Source organism: Mustela nivalis (genome assembly GCF_964662115.1).
Source record: "Mustela nivalis genome assembly, chromosome: 7".
Taxonomy (NCBI): Eukaryota; Metazoa; Chordata; class Mammalia; order Carnivora; family Mustelidae; genus Mustela; species Mustela nivalis.
This window is the reverse complement of record NC_139026.1, coordinates 142,454,852-142,470,798: the sequence shown is the minus strand read 5'-3', so window position 1 is coordinate 142,470,798 and position 15,947 is coordinate 142,454,852. Positions and strand designations below refer to the sequence as shown.

The 15,947-nt window shown below is 47.0% G+C and overlaps 1 protein-coding gene and 1 long non-coding RNA gene across 3 annotated transcripts in view; one reads left to right on the top strand and one right to left on the bottom strand.

Annotated features, from left to right (window-relative positions):
- Positions 1–1,399: 1,399 nt before the first annotated feature.
- On the bottom strand, positions 1,400–5,602 carry LOC309868662. The gene is made up of 3 exons (XR_014313771.1): positions 5,337–5,602; positions 2,027–2,127; positions 1,400–1,474 (listed from the first exon to the last, which is right to left on the bottom strand). It is a non-coding gene; the product is annotated as an uncharacterized lncRNA (long non-coding RNA).
- The window catches only part of RBM17 (RNA binding motif protein 17), a 27,679-nt gene continuing 16,602 nt past the window's right edge, over positions 4,871–15,947 (top strand). The window contains exons 1-2 of one of the 2 annotated variants that reach the window (XM_082738752.1): positions 4,871–5,048; positions 11,602–11,739. In XM_082738752.1, coding sequence (XP_082594878.1) covers positions 11,617–11,739 — 123 coding nt within the window. In that variant the 5' untranslated portion in view covers positions 4,871–5,048; positions 11,602–11,616. Of the gene's footprint in view, positions 5,049–5,604; positions 5,777–11,601; positions 11,740–15,947 lie in introns of those variants that run through there. The other variant, XM_082738753.1, reaches the window with a different exon arrangement.

The window sequence follows — 15,947 nt, the reverse complement described above, 5'->3', positions numbered from 1 at the left end:
CTCACAGAACTGTCAAAGTGTGACCGAAGTAAAAGCCAGTCTCCCCGCTTCCCCTGCCTGGTTTACATGTGAGGTAACAGAAGGGTAGTGGGCCTGCCTCTAGAAACTTCAACCTGGAAAATAAAAAGTAGATCGTTAGTGTATCTTTCTTTGAAGGGCATATGGCTGTCGTATTCTACTCGGCGATTCTGTTTCTCAGACTCTAGTATGGACGCCGCTCCCCATGCCCTCTGTGGTTCCTGTGAGCAAACAGGCTACAATCTTGTCCTCTCTCACCACCAGGTTACTCTTGGCTCTGTCTCCCGACTGGAAACCTCCATGGGACTTCAGCCCCACACCCGCCCCACACCACACTCGAGGACACAGACAGCAGCTGAGCCAGCCCAGGCTTCCTCCTTCTCCCTCACTCCCGGAAAAGGCAGCTTCCAGAAGTTTTCTGAGCCCCTGAGAAGTGCGGTTCTTTGCTCACTATGTTAGAGACGACGTGTTGGTGTGTCCCCAGATGCAGGTGTTGAAGCCTTATCTGCCCGTGTGTTGCTATTAGGAAGTAGGGTGTTTGGGAGGCAGTCAGGTTTAGATGAGGTCAGGAGGCAGGGGTACCCACAATGGGAGGCGTATGCGTATGTGAAGAGAAAGGGTTCAGAGCTCTCTCTCCGTCATACAGGAAGGTGGCAGCCGCCTACCCCCCCACCAAGTGAGCCCTTTCACCAGCAACCAGATCTGCTAGCACTTAGAACTCAGACTTGCAGCTCTGGAATTGTGACCAAAAAATCAACGTCTGTGATATTTTGTTACAGCAGCTTGGGCTGAGACACTCTCACGGCTTCTTTCTCAAACCATCTTTATGGGGATTACCTGATAGATGTAATTCTCCACCATGTCACATGAGGATTGAGGGGACGGGGAGTACGTAGAATGCCAGTTGTAGAAGCAAATAGTGAGCCGGATTCCGGATCACGGATTTAGTACTCGTCAAACAACCGGAAGAGCTGGTTAACCATAGTCGGTTAACAATCGATTTCCTTGTAGAAATCTGCCTCTCTTGGGTTCCTTGTTGGTGCCGGTTTTGTAGGCTGTGGGATGGGAAGATGTGCTTCCTCATTTCCAGGCTCTCGCTTCCAGCGGCAGGTCCCTCTCATTCTGGGCTCTCAGGCTGGCTCAGTTGTCACTCCGGGCACTCAATGGGATTTCAGTGATATCCAAATGGTTTCTACAGGGTTTGCTCCTTCTAACAGAGCCTGGAAAAGACCAGGTGCTATAGACGGAATGCTTGTGTCCTCTCGAGATTCACATGTTGAATCCTATTCTCAGTGACGTTATTAGGAGGCGGGCCCCCTGGGATGTGAGGAGGTCGTGAGAGTGCGAGCCCCCGGGAACAGGCTTGATGTCCTTACGAAAGCTTCTGACAGGAGGACAGACTAAGACATCACACAGGCTTGCTTATTCATATGGTAGCTTCATGGTCCTGTAGTTGCTTTCAAATAAATAACAGACAGGCAGATAAGAAAAGGAGAGAATAAGAAGGAGGAGCCTGGAGAGAACAGCTGGCTGGCCGGCTGGTGGGCTGGTGGGCTGCCCTGACAGGTGCACAGACCATCACGGGCCCAGCTTGGGTTTTCTTCTCGAAATTCACCCAGGCCCTGGACAAATAAATCTGTTCACATCTATTTCATCTGTTCACCAGGTCTCTGATGTCCCACCCTCCCAGGGAAGAGGGCTGTCTCCTACAATCTGGTCTACCCACCCCCTGCCCCAGACTGGGGGTGCAGAGAGCCCCACATCTACCTTGTCTCTCTCCAATGAGATCCTAATCTGCAGGGCCGAGTCATTGCCTGTGTGTCTAGACCAAAGTTCCTTCCACTGAGAATTCGGTGTGACTGTCTCCCAGTCCTTGCACACCCTCCTGCCTCTGGGAAGGGTGTGTTCCCTAGAGTTGCACACATCCTTGTCCGTGCCCTGAGCATCTCTTCCTAGTTATGTTACCTACCTCTAGCCATCTTCAATATGTCTGGTCCATGTTTCCTACCTGCTTTTCCTTCTGCTAGGCTGAAATGCTACCTGGTTGACCATAGGCTCCTAGAAGCAGCAATGTCTTTGGACAAGTCTTCGGATGCCACAGTTGACTCTCTGTCAAATTAAAAAAAAAAATCATAAGATGAAGCTGATTCCCACAAACTTGGGTCTCTAAGCCAACCCTGGAAATGAACCCTCCCAAACCAGGACTGGTTCCTTCAAAACAACGGAGTGAGCACCCCAGCCCTCAGCATGTTTGTCTTACTGCCAGAATGTTTCCCTTCTCGCTGGGGCGGATTGCCACATCTCTGGGAATGGACTTACCCTAGGACTAAGGATCTCTCCTCAAACTAATGAAGATGCTAATGCCACACTATATATTATTTAGAATTTTTGACTTGACAATCTTAAGTGAGAATGACATAGTTTTCTTTGGGATATATTTAATAGGTATCACTACTGTGCTGGCTCATACAAGAAATTTGAAGCAAGCCTCCCTTCATTTTCTATGCCCTAGAACAGCACATCAGGATTCGATGGCCCTAAGGGTTCCCCTGTGGACTTGCTGTTTTGGACAGTAGGACTTTGGTCTTCTTTCTGATTTCTCCTGTGATAGTTGGTCTATTTAAATTTCATAACTTGTCTAAAGAAATTATAAGAGGGGTGCCTGGGTGGCTCAGTGGGTTAAAGCCTCTGCCTTCGGCTCAGGTCATGATCTCAGGGTCCTGGGATCGAGCCCCACATCAGGCTCTCTGCTCGACAGGGAGCCTGCTTCCTCCTCTCTCTCTGCCTGCTTCTCTGCCTACTTGTGATTTCTCTCTGTCAAATAAATAAATAAAATGTTAAAAAAAGAAATTTTAAGAAATTTCCTCCAAATTAACTCCTTGGTCCAGATTTTCTGACATATTTGATAAAACTCAACAAAGTCTTCTTTTAAAATAACTTTCCTTTCCTCTGTGTCTGGAGCTATTTGCCTTGAGTCGGTACTTGGAATATTTGTACTTTCTTCTTGTTATCTTGTTGAACCAACCGCTTACCTATTTGCTTTCAAACAAATATAATTCTCTATTTTTCTGTTTTACACGCCATCATTTTAGGCTTTTATTTTTATTCATTACATCCTTCTGCTTTTCTAAGCTATATTTTGTTGTATTTCTACCTTCTTGCATGGGTGCTTGATTCATTTTGTTTATTCTAACTCTTTAATTAATATCATCACTTAAAATAATAATCTTAGGAAGATGTGGCTAAACCCCATGGGTTTGGATTTGTCATTTTCACTTTCAGACTCTCGCGGGTATTTTCTATTTTGTTCTTGTTTTTCTCTTTGATACAAATGTTACGGAAGCCTTTAAAAATTTCCAGGGAGTACGGCATTTTATTTTCTGTTTTAACATTAATTCCTAGTTTTACTGAATTGGGATTATATAATATTACCCATATGGCTCTACATATTGGGATATATTAAGATTTTGCCTGTGGCCTAAAATATAGCCAACCATGAAGGCTCCTTCCAAGGACACTTGAAAAGATGTGATTTCTGTTTCAGGATACAGCGTTTAATATATTAGATCCACCATAATAAATTTATAATATATTAGTAATGTATTACTAATTATATTACTATTACTATATACTATTACTATTTTATTAGTAATATATCACTAATATATTATTAATTTAATATTAACATATTATAAACATATATTGATATATTATCTATATACTGAATATTAACTATATTACTATATTAATAACCTATCTAATGTTAAATTTATATATATAATTAATATGATAGACTATATTTTTAGGTCTTATCTATCCTCTTTTACCTCCTGTGGCCTTAGTCGGGCAAAGACCATCAATTATTTCTAACTATTTATTCTTTTTATATCTCCTCCAGTGTTTGCTATGAATAATGAAGTAATTATATTTGGTGCATAGCTGCTCCTATTTTTTCCTCTTTGTGAATTGCAAATCTCATGATTATAAAAAAGAATCTTTTGAGCAATGCTTTTTGCCCTGAAATCAGTAAGTTCGTGATCCGTGACTTCTTTATGTTTGTGAGTTCCTGGCCCTCGCTTGACCGCGGTCGTGTGTCTGTGTTTGATCACGGGAAAGGTTTGGTTCTTGTCCTGGGGTCTGGGATCACAAGGACGATGTTACCGGGTGTCCTCAGTCGTCCGTTTCTTGAGTGTCAGTTAACCAACTCCTTCTCGTATTTCTTTCTTCTCTCCCTTTCCCTAATCCCCAGACTTGAGCTGATTGTACTTCTCTTCTTATATGATCCTTCGTAGGAAGATGTGTATTTTGAGCCCCGTTCGATTTCTTAGCTCGACATATTTTTACGCCTCCTTATGGAGGTGAAAAATCATATTTACACGAAATCCCATGTCCCGTTTGCTCCCGCTTTTTGTTGCATCGTTTTGAAGCCGTGGGGCTTCATCCCGCGCACGCTCTCCCGCGCACCCCGAGCCCCCACCCGCGGGCGACCGGCAGCAGGTGTCCCGCACCCGCCGCCCTCGGTGACCTACGCTCCGCTCTGTGCTTAGGCATGCACGGCTCTGGGTGAACGCGCACGGACGCTTGGAGGGGTTCTGGGCCCTCTCCGATCAGAAAGCAGGGGAGCCCCCAGGACGCTGGGTGCAGCCTGTGGACCGTTTCTCCTCCTCACCGTCGGGGGTCACTGCCCGGCTCTCCCCAGGCTGAAATTTCCCAAACTCGGAACCGCTGCGACCCCTTACGGCGGGAGAGAAGGAAGCCGGCGGAGGGGAGGTGCACCGCGGTCCTCCGGCCGGCAGGGGGCGCGCGGCGGAGCGGCCCGCGGCGCAGGCGCAGGCGTGCCTCTCTCCCTGCCGCACGCGCTCCGTGACCCCGCGCCGCCGCGCGCCCCGCGCACTCGGCGTAGGGGTTGGCGCCGGTTCGGGTCTCGCGGCCGCGGGCTTACGCCGAGTGCGCCCAGCCCGCCCTGTCCGCGGCGCCTCGGCCCCGGTGCGCCGCCGCGGCCCATGGGGAGAGTCGGCCGGGCGGGCCGGGTAAGTGGCTCCCCCGGCGGCGTCCGGACGGGCGGCCTGGCGGGAAGCCGGGGCGGGAGCGCGTCCCCGGGCGGCGCTGGACGCGAGGCCGCGGCTTTAGGCCGCGCAGTGAGGGGGCCGAGAGGTCCCGGGCCGAACCCCCCGCAGCCGCCGAGCCCTTGGCCTCCGGACAGCGTGGCCGCGGCCCCGGCGGAGGGCGACCCGCCGTGTTGCCCCTCGCGCTCGCCGCCGCCGCCTCCTTTATGCGCCTCGGGTCACCGGGCCCTGAGCCCTCCCGGTCCTCCTGACCTTCCCCTTCCCGTCCGGGTGTTGCCTCGCTCCGACCGGAGCACGCTGCCTTTCCCCTCCCCGTCGGTCCGGGCTGGACAAAGTTGCCCCGGGGCCTCGACCCCGGGCGCCGGGCGTGTGTCCCCCGGGGCCCAGCACGCTCGTGCCCGCCCCCAGCGCCCGGGCGGCGGAGAGCAGGGGCGCGGCGGGACGGGGGGCTCCGGATGCAGACGTCCCTCGGCGACGCGGGCTCCCCCGGACGCGCGGCGGGAGGCGGAGCTCGGGCGGCCTCGGCCCCGGACCTGGTGAAGGCGGCGTCGTAGCCCCGACGCTCCGGCCGCAGGCATGGCCCCGGGGCACCTGCCCTGGCCCGGACCGTGTGCGCCGAGCAGCGGACGCGGGCCGAGGAAGACCGGGTTCCTCCTCTCCGGGGGCTTGGGCTCTCGGGAAACAGGCGTTGAGTAAGAACCCGCGCCCGGCCTGACCCGAGGCTTCCCGGCGCGGGTGAGGCTGAGCGCGGGGTCTGGGACGCGTTGGGTGAGGTGCGCGCGAGCGGGCACAGGCTCGCCGCGGGGGAGCGCCGTCGCGCCTTCTGGAAACTGCAGGGGGGGTGCTTTCGAGGAGCGGCTGGACGGGTGGGCTCGAGAGAAGGCCGCCGAGGGCAGACGCCGAAGGCCCCTGCTGCTGGCGCCGGGCCTCGGGGTGGAAAGTCGCGTGTCCTGGGGAAGGGCCGCTGAGCACTGTGTCTCCTGGCGACAGGTGCAGCTTTTAAAGGATGCGCCTCGGTTTCCGCACATTTAGGGGATACAGGTCACCGCCATATTCACCGTAACAGAGGTACTTGAGGAACGGGGGGTTGTGCATTAGGAACCTAAACAGAAGGTGCGTTGTAGAGTTTTCTTAAGAGACGCGCGGCCTGCGGTACAGCTTGGAGCGGGTGGGTTGTGAGACAGGAGTGTGGCAGGTGTGATGGGCTGTTAGCAGCGGAGTTCTGGGACAACTGAAGATCGCCTTTGTGGAAAACAGGAGGGGGGGTGTCGGTGTGTTCCCAACCGTGAATGTGCAGAAGGGGTTTCTTTTTTACCCGGTTTGTTTTCAGTTATCGTCAGGGAACATCAGGGCTAGTAATCCGCCAAGGTCGACGGAACAGTGGATGGCGGAGGAGAGATTGTTCACACCCACATTCCAGGCGACTCTCTTGGACTGTGTTGCCAGACTCTCCAGCCTCAGAAGGAATGTAACCAGGGTGGCAGAGGTGCACATACAGGGGGAAATGTTTTTATTCTTTAAAAAGCCGTTGTAAGTTTTACAGCTGGGCAGATTTCTTTCATTGCTTATTACGTATTTTTTTGTGTGAACATCAACATGCACCGCCCCGTAGTCCCCTTGCTTTTCCTTTCTGTCTGTACATACTTCCCCGTGTTCTTTAGGCTTCATTTTTGCTGTATGTTACATGAGTATCTATTTAATGGTTTTTTAAAAAGGTCTCTTACCATGCGGCTGCTTTAGGTGCTCAGAACTCGGACTTCGACTCTGTTGTATGGTCGTGGTGGTTTTTCTCCCATTATGACGGTGTGCAACTTAAAATTTAGCACACGTATGGGACGCCTGGGTGGCTCACTTGGTTAAGCAGCTGCCTTCGTCTCAGGTCATGATCCCAGCGTCCTGGGATTGAGTCCCATATTGGGCTCCTTGCTCCGCAAGGAGCCTGCTTCTCCGTCTGACTCTGCCTTCTACTCTGTCTGCCTGTGCTCGCTCTCGCTTGCTCTCTCTGACAAATAAATAAAATCTTTGAAAAAAAAAATTTAGCACACGTATGTCGAATACCAACCACTTAAAATAAGTTGTGTCCTTAAAAGGCTGATCTGAAGATCTTATTGTTTGATAACTAAATTAAGTAGGTGCACTTGATAGCATTTAGAAAATATTTACAAAGTGTTACAGTGTTCAGAGCATGGTGTTCAGCTGGAGATACAAAGATGAAGACAAAAACAGCCCTTTTAAGGGGCTTGAAACAGGGGAAGAGACAGGCGTGTCACCCAGCAGGCCACGTAACCTATGGGAGTTGCTCCGAGTTGTTCAGGGGAAAGACACCGAGGACGAGGACTTGATGTGGGGGTGGCAGTCACCAAAGGCTTCAGAGATCATGTGACATGAGCTAGGTGGGCTGCTTCTGAGAGGACTCGTTCCATGGTTTTTCTACTAGTTGCACGTTTAAAAAAATACTTTGCCAGCTTAGGTAGAATTTTATCAAGTCCTCGTTCTTCTGGCAGAACCGTGTTTACCGTGTTTCTTCTTAAGGAAAAAGAAAACAGTGCATCAAGAAAGATGCGTTGATCAAAGCCTGGTGTTACCATACAAAAGTAACGGGTATTTTAAAGTTCTAAAAGTCTCGGGTCCGTGTTTGTATTTGTCCCTGGCTTGTAGTGTATCCAAATGTTAACGCTGGTTTTTATTACCTGTCACTCGAGTTCATGAAGTGAATGTGTTCTGCCCTCTGACGTCTCAGCAGGCATTAGGTTAAGTTCATGTGCGGGCGGTCTCCTCAGTGCTTGTTCCATTTCCCTGACTGCAGTGGGAAGAGCGAATGAATCAACTCTGCTATGTTAGAAGTGCTTCAAACAGCTGAAATCAAAATGTGGGACCTTTTAAGGAAATCACATTATGTCAAAGAATAGTCCGGAATTAGTGGGAATGGGATGCAGGGTGCTGCCCACCCCTGGGCTGGAGAAATCACTTGAATGGGATAGGGAGGGGGTGGGCATCAGGAAGTAGATTTTGACTCTTGGCAAATTCACCGGTGCTGTAGCATTCCAGTAATGAAAAGCAGGCCGTACGTGTGTGGATGGATGACACGTGTGTCGTTGCTGTGATTAATCCAGTTCTGTGGATTCGAAGTTCTGTTCCAGGGAGAAAAGCAAAGAAAGCTCTTCCTCATTTTCTGTGATTAACAGATCTGATCTAGAAGCTCTGTGTTCACAGAAAAGCAGCAGATGCTGGGAGATGACATCAGTTTCTAATATTTGAAGTGTGTTTTCGAAAGTTTTGAGAACAGAAATGGAGGTTTAGATGAACGTAAGATTCTGCTGCAGAGTGATTTTCGAAGCTTGGGGAGGGAGGAGGATCAGACGGAACTGTCAGCAGACCGCCTTCGATTTGGAAGTGGAGTCACTGGAAGTGTGGCCCTGTGGGACCTCATTAATTCAGCTGTGAAATCTTGGCGAAATACTGGATTCTTGGGTGGAAGAACTCTGGTGGAGGAACAGATCCTCTGTACTGTTGGACTTTCTTTTGCCCCCAAATGTGGGGAAATAATTCCATGGACGTTTACGCTTCCTGTAGGCAGATGTGCTGGTGTCCGTCAGCAGCCTGTCACCTCAGGCCCTCTCCCCCACTGCTGCTTCTCCTTCCTGTTTACCTAGTCTTTCGTTTGTGTGTGCACACACCGCTTGGGATTTGAAGCATTTTAAGTGCGCAGGACTGCAGCAGCAGGTACGTACACACTGTACAGCCATTAGAACCATCTGTCTCCAGACCTTTTGCCCGTCTCTACCTTTCTAGTGGGACCTAGGGCCTTGTGTCGTTTCCCTGCTGATTCACGTGGCTGCACAGACTTGACTTAATTACTAGTATCTCAGCAGATGTTTGTTTATTTCCTGTGCCAGAAATCGGAGATGCAAAAATGGATAAGCTAATCTTTTCCCTTCGTAGTTCAGTGGGTATTTGGTTAACCTATTTCCATTGGCACAAACATATTTGTAAATACCATTTTTGATGAGGTTCTGAAGTTTTTATGAAGAAGTTCAGGGAGAAGCAGAGTTTGGGTTGCTAACAAAGTTTGGTAATTTATCTGTTTGTAATTTCCCTGAAAGCTTCGTTGTTTGTAGTTGTTTCCCAGGATGTGTTTGTCTTCCCTCGCCTTTATGAGTATAAAGAAAGAGAAAACAACTGAACCCACAGGTTAACTGGGCTTTCGTTTAGTGACTGGTTGAATGAAGAGAGCCCAGACAGGTAGACTGGGTTGGATGAAAAGTGCATGTCGTTCTTGAAGTAGTTCGAGAACCACAGGAGCAGGCAGAACATTCAGCATTGTTTTTCTTTGCTGTTGCTCCGAGTTCTTCAGATGAAATTTAAAGTGTAAGGATGTGTATTTAGATAAGAACGATTCGTTTTGAATATCGTGTGGGCTCTGCAGAAGGTGCATGAAAGCCTCTGAAGTTCTCCGGTACATTGCTCTTCTGGGCACTCGTGTTGGCCAGAAGTTTCTGGAAAGATGGCTTGGAAGGGGTTTGCAAATAGAGCATTACCTGTGCAGTTGGCCTGCCTTCCTTTTCAGCTCTGTCTGGGTCAGACGTGGTCATAGTCTGGGGAGAGAGCAGCGGACTCAGTGGGCTGGATCCGGGTGCTCCTGGGGTTTCCCAGAGTGTGGATTAAAACGGGTTCTGAAGTGGCCGCCAGGGGCTTTCCTTGCTGTTTCTTTATTGCCTCAGTGACTCCAGCTTAACGTGACAATGGGCTGCCAAGTTCCTGAGTAAAACGCTCACTTTGTCTGGCACTGCAGGCAGTGGGCATTTATTTCCCTGTTAGAGATGCTGTCTAGGAAATTCTTTGTTCGTGCCATCAGCCGAGCGGGTGAGTTGTCACAGAAGCCTACTGAGGAGAACATGCAAGCTCGCCTCGATTTGTAGGTGATTCATTAGAGCAGTCGGCCACCAGTACCCTGGGCTCTCCTTTATTCCCCCTGTTTCTGTACTGCCTTGGGGGCCTTGCATTTAGAAATCAAACCTATTCCTATTAAGGAATAGAAGAAACCGAAAAACAGCAACAGTTGCCTGGACTCTGACTTCCAGGTCAAGAGCTGCTCTGCTCAGACCCGACCAACTCTTCCGGGGGGTGGCAGGGGGTAATGTTGGTAGCCACCCCACACAGAGTGGGACCAAGGTTGGCCAGGATGTTGCGGTGGCAGGGTCTTAGAGTACCAGCCTTAGAGGATGGAGAAGTAGTAAACATGCCAGAGAGAAGTTTTTGCCCTGAGTCAGACACAACCGGAGAAGATTAAATATTTTCCTTCTCGTCTATATTACCCTCTCTTTCTGAGAGACAGACACAGGTGAAACAGGATTTGTTTAACACGGTTTCTATGGCAAAATGCTGTCTGGACCTGGGAACTGACAAAAGTTTTTGGAATGTGTCCATAAATCAGAAAGTACCTATGCTAAAAATTGTGCAATTTCGGGATTTCCGTGAAGTTTTTTTTTTTTTTTTTTCTCTTTCCATCTGTGAGAAGGAGATTTGATTTTTTTTTTTTTTTTTTTAATTTTGGGAAGTGGTCTCTGTTGTGGTTTCGCCCAGAACATTGATTTTTTTTAAAAAAGGTGACAGTAGGGAGTTAGGCTGTGCTGTTCCCATGACTAGGTTTGAAATGGGTCTTCCCACCGTGACCTTGGGCAGATTTATCTCGCAGAGTCCCAGTTCTGTAGGAGGCTCGGCTTTAATGGTGGCATCTAGTAGGTTTCTCCAGCAATGCTGCGTTTACTCCGGCCCAGCTTGATAAGGCTTCCTGAGTGGGAATTCTGGCTTTTTCTGTTGTTGTCTTATGTTCCTCTGATCAGCAAGGATATTATGTATTGATCACTTACTGTAGATTATTGATTATCTTAGTAATAGGTGTTCTCAGAGATTATAAACTTCAGGTTGGTGGAATATGAGGAAGTCAGGGTGTTTATGATCTGCTCTCTGCTCTCCTCAGTAATCATTCAGGATTTATGAAAATACAGCATCCGTGATACCACATCATGTCATTTCTGTTTTTCTTTAAATTTTTAGGCATATGTTTAGATTTCTTTTTTATAAAAACATAGCTAATAGTGCTAAGTCAACCTGGTAATGCACTGTTGTAAATTTTCTACTTTTTGTTGAGACAAAAAAGAACTTTTAAGAATTGGATACATAAAATTGGCAATATGAAATTATTAGTAATCATTATATGCAATAGTGCAGCATAGATCTGCGTAGATCTGCCTTAGAGATCTATTGCATGATTTCACTCCTGAATTACTTGATCCTGCAAGTTCATTTGTAAACTAATACGCGGATCGGCATTAGAAGGGGCAGTGATTGGCAGCATCGGTCTTGGCTTCTGTTGCTGAAGCTTCCTGGACGAGGTGTTCTCTCCCAGTACCCTTCACCTCTAAAATTCCATGATACTGAGTTATTTTAACATGGAAAGATGTGAAATCCTTCCTGTATTTTGCGTCCTTTAAGCCTTTTCCCCCTTGCCTTTCAGCGTTAAACTGGGAAGATGTCCCTGTACGATGACCTAGGAGTGGAGACCAGTGATTCAAAAACGGAGGGCTGGTCCAAAAACTTCAAACTTCTGCAGTCTCAGCTTCAGGTCAAGAAGGCAGCCCTGACGCAGGCCAAGGTAAGATGCCCCGACGGGTGGGAGCAGAGATCTACAAAGCGCATTCCTCCTCGGGAGCACGGGTACTTGGGTTTCTCCTCTGCCTGTGTTGCAAATGCGGAGGGCAAACGTGTCTACAGGGAGAGGCCCTGCGCGCGGAGAAGTACGGAGGGAAGGTGATTGTGCTTCTCCAGTCCTGGGAATAGAACTGTTTCAGGGAATCGGAAGGAAGGGAAAAGCAGGACTGTTTCCAGCAATGACCCTGGTTTTTAGGCTTCATTCGGTATGTCTGAGGTTGGCCGAAAATGTGGGTGAAGTGTTGCTTCGTTCGCTGTGTTCCTGGGTCCGGTTCTAGGAGTCTGCTGTTGGTGGTAGGTGGCGTGAAGGCGGCCCGCGGAGGAGTGAGGCTGCGCAGGAATTGATAATCTGTTTGCGTTAGTGACGGCTCAGGCTGGTCTGCATGTGTCGGCCGGATGTGTTCGGGGAGGAATTGGTTGGTTCCTATTGTATACGTGCTGGGCACTGGTGACAACTGAAACTGAATGACATATAAGACATTCCGAAAAAAAAATAAAAATAAAAATAAAAACTAAAAAAAAGTAACCAATATAGGCAACAGAATCCAAATAACACTATGCACTTGTTGGTGTAACTATACTTATTCTGTAAGGTAACTTATCCAAGATAACAAAACATATTCATTTGAGCTGAAATTTAAAGACATTTAAGGCTATAGAGATAATATTCTAGAATATACTTAATTAATTTGATTTAATTTATTAAGTATCTAATAAACTTTGTTAAAATATTAAGTATTAACACAATGTTTGAAGAAGTTTCTATGGATCTACCATACATTATTTTCATTCCACTGCTAGATAGTGCTGTTTATTGCTTATTGGTTTTTATTGTTAGGTTATGACCAGAATGTAACATGCAAGTGTAAGAAGACATTTTCTGTTTTGCTTTCAGTGTTCTTCCTGATTATTTCATTCAACAAATGCTTTCTGCAGGTTTAAAAAAAAAAAAAAAAAGACATTCCGAACACAGTTATCCACTGAGTATTACACTTGTAGGAACGAGAATGGTATCTGATTTGCTTGTTTTTTAAGGCCCTTGTGTTTTAGAGCATATAACCCAGTGGAGGCTGTATCCCCCTGAAGGGGGTGAATATTGTCTTAATGGGGTGAAAACTGCTCTTCTTATGTGTAGAGCACAGATACACATCAGGTACGTGAACAGATACATAGTACATCTGTGGTGAAGTTTTATGGGCAGGGAAGAATGTATTACAAAGTTTCTTGAGGGGAAACCAATAATGAAACAAGAACTTAAGAAAACCTGTCTTAGAGATTGGTTGAAATATTTACTGATAAAATGTTTGACTTTGGGGCTTCTGGATGGCTCAGTTGGTTCAGCAACTGCCTTTGTCTCAGGAGGATTGAGCCCGGCCTCCGGCTCCGGCTCAGCAGGCGGCTGCTTCTTCCACTGACCCTCCCCCTCATTGTCTGTCTCTCTCAAGTAAAGAAATAAAATCTTTAAAAAAAAAAAAGTTTGAACTTAGGGGATTTGCTTTAAATTAATCCACTCTTGGGCAGGGAAGGTGAGGAGGCACCCAGAACGCAGTCGCTGGTGTCACTGGGTCAGAGAGATTGAAGGATTCATGAACCTGTTCTCTTTACATTTTGTGTTTGGAATTTTACATCATAAACATTTTCTTAAAGTTCTGGAATTATTTTTCTTTCCCTTTACCACCTCCTCAGTCGGTGCCCGTATTGACGTGCTCTCGCGAGTGCTCAGCGCTGTGGAAGGTTTTTAGGGTCAGGATACCCACCGGTAAAGCAACAGTGTCTGAAAATTTTAGTTTGTTTTGTCAGCTCTTGTCATGAGGGTTTTTGTCTTTTTCATCTTCATCATGACGAGGTGGACTTTTTTTTATGCCAGTATTTTTAGAGAGACAGAATTTTGTTGTTTTAAACTTTCACCCTACGTGAAGGGAAGATCAGCAAAGGAAGTCTTATTTTTCCCTTTAGTTTTTTTAAATTGGTAAGTTTTTTAGATCTTTCTGAATTTCATGTAATTTTTACTCTGCACACGAGATCTAGGAATAAAGGTTCATACCGTGTCATGTGTCATTCTTCAAGGCCTGGTAGGCCCTTTAGTGAGATGGCGCTGGCCGTAAGGAGCAGTGGCGCGCTGAAGGACGTAAATTCAGTTAGACTGAGTGGATGTACCTCGTGAACAGTCTTAGGTCAGTGGGGACTAACAAAGCAGAAGAGAAGTCAGACTATACTGGATGTACACAGATTAAAAACCGGGCTAATTCTCTAACTACCAGTGTAAATATTGTCAGCTTCAGAGATCACTTGCAGCCAAATTTTAAAAATCTAACCAGTTTGTTTTCTCCTGCCCAGTGTAACTTCAGGATCACTTCTTTCTCCAGTCAGAGCGTGTTTACTGTAGGTTAAAAACTAGCTTATATAAAATACGGTTCAGAAAATAGATCCTTTCAAAAAATGTACTAGAAAATTTAATGAAATGTATTCATCACGTACCGATTTTTCTGTGCAATTACTTCACTCACATGCAAAAGTGTGAGATGCTGAGAAGCAGGAGTCTAGACTCGGACATCCTCTGTAGCATCTGCCTCCGTTTAATTTGCGCCTGCCAGGTTTTCCCTTCTCCAGTAGAGTGATGTCAGCTACGAGGTTGTCTCCTGCGCTTTCAGATGGGTTTTTAAAAGATAGGTCAGAATAAAAACCGGCCTGTGAAATCATTTCTGCTAACTTTCTTCTATCTTTTTGAGATTGCTGTGTGAAGTTAGTAATTTGTTCTTCTTGAAGGGAAGTTAAGGTACGTTGCATTGATTCTCATAGCTTTAATTGACTAATAAATTACTCAGTACTAGGTTGGCTTAACCAAACCTGTAAAGGTGTTTGGTGGAGAAAATTTTACATAAACCGGGAAGGTGGAGCTGCGCTCTCCTCTGTGGGGGCATAGAAAGGTACGTGCTTTGATCATCTCCCTCCTCGTCCTCTCACCTGTGGTATTTCTTTGGTGGATTTTGTGTTTAATGATTGGATTAAGCTTGTTTCCTTAACATTGTAAGCACTGGTAAATTCAAGAGGGAAGGTGGTTTAGTTTGAGCCTTTTGTAGTAATAACAGTGAAAACCTGTAACCCTTTAAATTGCACAGGGGGCGTCAAAGCTTCATAAGCACAAGACCAGATGGTCACTGTCCTGCCCATCTGTGGTTCACGCTGCTGCCGGACAGCCCGAACCCACGGGCTGCAGCGCTGGGGCCAAATGGAGCCCAGCACCATACCTGGGAGGCACTATTTTCCGAAATTACAGGGCGTAGAGTAGTAAGTGAAACTAGACCGCCAGGAAGTTATCAGACTGGTCTAGAACATGTGGCATTTTACAGGTGTCGGGAAAAACAGGAGACAGAGGCTCTGCGCTGGGAAAGGAATCTTTTCTAAATTGAGAGCTCTAACAATCAAATGAGTTGTGGAACTTTGGTGTGATTTTGGTTCAAAAGAAAATCAGCTATTTAAGTGTCATTTTAGGGGACAGTTTAGAAAACCTGAGTGTACATTGGATGGGAAATGGTGCGGTGGTAGTACTGCGCCTACATAAAAGAAAGTCTGTAGTTTGGGGAGGTTAAAGGAAAGTGTTGTGAGTCTCCAACTTCCTTTCAGATGGTTTAGTGCGGAATACCGCGCCGTGAGGAAAATGTGGAAACGTGGGAACAGTGGCTGCTGGGACACGAAGGAGGACGGTCCTCTTTCTTTAAAGTTTTTTCTGTGCGTTCGTAATAAAAGAAGCAGAAGTTTAAATGCGACTGGGAGGGGAAAGCTCCTAATCCGCAGGTATCGTTTGCTGAGGATGTACAGGCACACCTGTTCCTGGTGAAGGACTGCCACCACTCCGAGGGGGTCGTGCCGCTGCAGACTTGCCCTCCTGTGCTCGGAGGGAAAATCGGTGTTAGAGCTTTTCTCGTATATTATATATGTGCAGATTTAAATAAAAGAAACTAAGCTTACTATAAACCTTTTATAAAAATAGAGGAAATTTGTGTTGTTAAAAAAAGGCTACAGTAATTGGTATGTGGTAATGGTAATAACTAAATTAAAAGGCTGTTGCTTTAAGATTGCTTTTGTCATATCTGGAGGCTTGTTACAGAGACCACGAAGCTTTACTATAAACAGTATGAGTTTTAGTTTGGA